The following is a 2,842-nucleotide window of genomic DNA, read 5'->3' as shown; positions in this document are numbered from 1 at the left end:
ACATCGGAGCCTCTCCCAGTGTCTCGTACTCGCTGTAATCTCGCCAAGATGTCAGCTTTCTCTGAGGCGGCTTTAGAAAAGAAACTCTCCGAGCTTAGCAACTCACAGCAAAGTGTGCAGACGTTGTCGTTGTGGCTCATTCATCACAGAAAACACTCGAGGACCATTGTCAGTGTTTGGTTCAACGAACTGAAAAAAGGTAAGGTCAACATTAGCTCGCTAGTTCTCCATGATAAAGACCAGTGACATGATTGTACAAGTCACAAACAAGCTACATGTAGCCTTTGGCTAGAGGGGCTAAACCACGTTAACTAGTTAGCTATTCATGTGTTAGCCATGTTAAGACGAATAAGTTATGTAAAGTGACGCTGGAGTTGTCTGCATTAGTTTATGTTATATTTAATAAACAAGATGACCCACAGATAAAGACCACCCAACTCAGAAGTTACTCTCAGCTCTGCAGGGCTTTTTCATGTCTTTCAACTCAAATGTTTTTGCCACAGTCATCAACCTAGTTTCCAGCACCAAATGGCAGATTGACACGGTTGAACGATGTAATGTAATAACAAATAAAGAGCCAGATAGTTTCCTCAGGAGTTGGTGGAGGCCAGAGTCACAGCTCCAGATAAATGCTATTGTTCATGCTCAGGTTGCCACATTTGTGAGATGTGTAAGTATGCAGTTGTTAGGTAACATGTTTGCCACAACGTGTTTAAAAGGTGATATAACAACATGTTATGTTAACAGCTAGTTCTGCAGCCCTCGTAGTGGCCAATAATGCAGCTTCAAAGAATTGATATATTTATCCAAAATGACAAAATGTGAAGAGGTTTTTCGTAGTGTTCATCCTACAGAGAAGAAGACTTTCAGCTCATTGTCCAGCTGTACTGTTTTAATTCAGCCTGACCTCTCTCATAGTGTTGTTTTCAAGCAGGTATCTATTTACAGAGCTATAAAACCCCACTGTACACTACCTTCTCAGCACCAAAGTGCAGACTCACACTTGGTGGCTACCCGGTGACCGTAAATGAAGAACTTGGTAGCTAAAGAGCCAGATATTTCCCTCGGGAGTTCATTTGGACTAAAAACAACTAAAAGAGAGTAAATATTAGAAGAACATTGAGCTGGTGACTCCAAATGAATGAAAATGTTGCTCTGGATTTGTAAACAACAACTGTTTGCTACCAAGTTCACCATATCAACCTGAAAGTGATAATAATATGTTGTTGTGTTTACAATTTCTGTGTCTGCTGCCTCGAAGTGGCTAAAACACTCTGTTATTGCAAGGGTTTTTTTTTTCAGCCTTTCTCCAGTGATTTCATTTCATACTTTCAATTTTCTTAATGAACACAGAACATCTAAAATAGGTGGGTTACCTGAGATAGCGGCTGGTCTTTGATCAGGATTATCAATAATTTAACCCCAAATGTGGACAACTGGCTGATGCTACTGATGCTAGTTATATATTCTAGATACTGCTGTTTAAAGCTGCTGGGAGGGGCCTGGATTTCTTTCTGAATTTCTACAAACACTTTGATGTGTCTTAAGTGTCAGTCAGTGTAATAGTTCAAGTTTCAGTCAGCAGATTTCATCAGAAAAAATAATATGAACTACATTATTAGTTACGAAAGTTGTACTATTACTGATACTTTGACACATTATTAAAATCTTATGGTAACTTTGTATTCTTGTAAATAATGCTGTTAGGCAGTTAAGGCAGCAATATGACAACAACATACTATATTTTCCCCGTCAGACATTGAACAGTAAACACATCGTGACCGTGATTTGCAATTTTAACTGAATATTTCATATGTAATTTTATTTTTTGCTTGTTGTCACATATGTTCACAATAACTTTATAAAACATCACACTACAAAAAAAGAATACTGAATATATTGAACATTGCTGTGTTACTGAAATGTAAGGGGTGGCTTAGGGATCTCTGACACTTTTGTTTGTATAAAGGTGCCATTCAGTTGGAGGGTATAGCTCACTAACCTGCCAGTGATTGCTGGAAGCAAACTTATCTACACTGAATCAGAACGTTAAAATGCTGGCTCTGATTTTATTGAGTAGATGCAGTTATAGCTTCATTACATAACTGAGCTGTTGTGAATATTTTTTGGAATGGATGTCAGGTATTGCTATAGTTGTAGCTAATACTGGCACACCTTTCCTCAGGGGGGTTGTCAACAGCCTAATGATATCTCAAGTGGATGATGTATTTTAGGAGTGTGCAGCGTTAATAGCAAGGGGGATAGAGATGGGTCATTTCTCTGGAGCTTCATGCTTTGCTTAGTGATGACTTTGGTTTGTCCAAAAACAACAAAGACATCTGCGCCATTACTTGTATGATGTGACTGTGCCATCAAGTACATGTTAGTGGATAAAACCCAAATGGAAAAGACACGAAACAAGCTGCGCCATAAGAGAGACGAAAGTTAAAATGACTTGTTAAATAAAAATTGGAAACGCCCTCACCCGTGGGAGCTTACATGTAACTATAGTGAAGAATTAACTAGGTTTTGACTGAATGTTAATGGATAGATTTTATTTTTAGTTGTGACTAATAGCTGTACGGTCAGTTCATGCAAGAAAATAGTACCTTTTAACACATAATGGTCTGGCTTGTTGGGTAAAACGTGGGGTTTACATTTACAATTAGGCATCTTTTTTCTTTTAATCATTTCTCAGATGAAGAATGAAACCAATAATACTTTCTCACCATTGTGTTGCTCAGTGTAAAGTTCAGTCTTGTAAATCATAACCAAATGCCTCACTGTAATATGTGTATATGTACATTTGAATTCATGCAGCTCAGGTATCACGCAAGCTGAC

General features: G+C 38.1%; 1 protein-coding gene across 1 annotated transcript in view; it reads left to right on the top strand.

Annotated features, from left to right (window-relative positions):
- The window catches only part of LOC118343019 (regulation of nuclear pre-mRNA domain-containing protein 1A-like), a gene marked incomplete in the record, with an annotated part of 8,556 nt that overhangs the window by 195 nt on the left and 5,519 nt on the right, over positions 1-2,842 (top strand). The window contains 1 exon segment of the mRNA XM_035681730.1: positions 1-199. Within this exon segment, the coding sequence (XP_035537623.1) occupies positions 49-199 (151 nt within the window).

This window comes from Morone saxatilis, unplaced genomic scaffold (assembly GCF_004916995.1).
Source record: "Morone saxatilis isolate NCDOM2014 unplaced genomic scaffold, NCSU_SB_2.0 Contig9, whole genome shotgun sequence".
Lineage (NCBI taxonomy): Eukaryota > Metazoa > Chordata > Actinopteri > Moronidae > Morone > Morone saxatilis.
The sequence above is the reverse complement of the archived record's forward strand: the minus strand, read 5'-3'. Positions and strand labels throughout refer to the sequence as shown.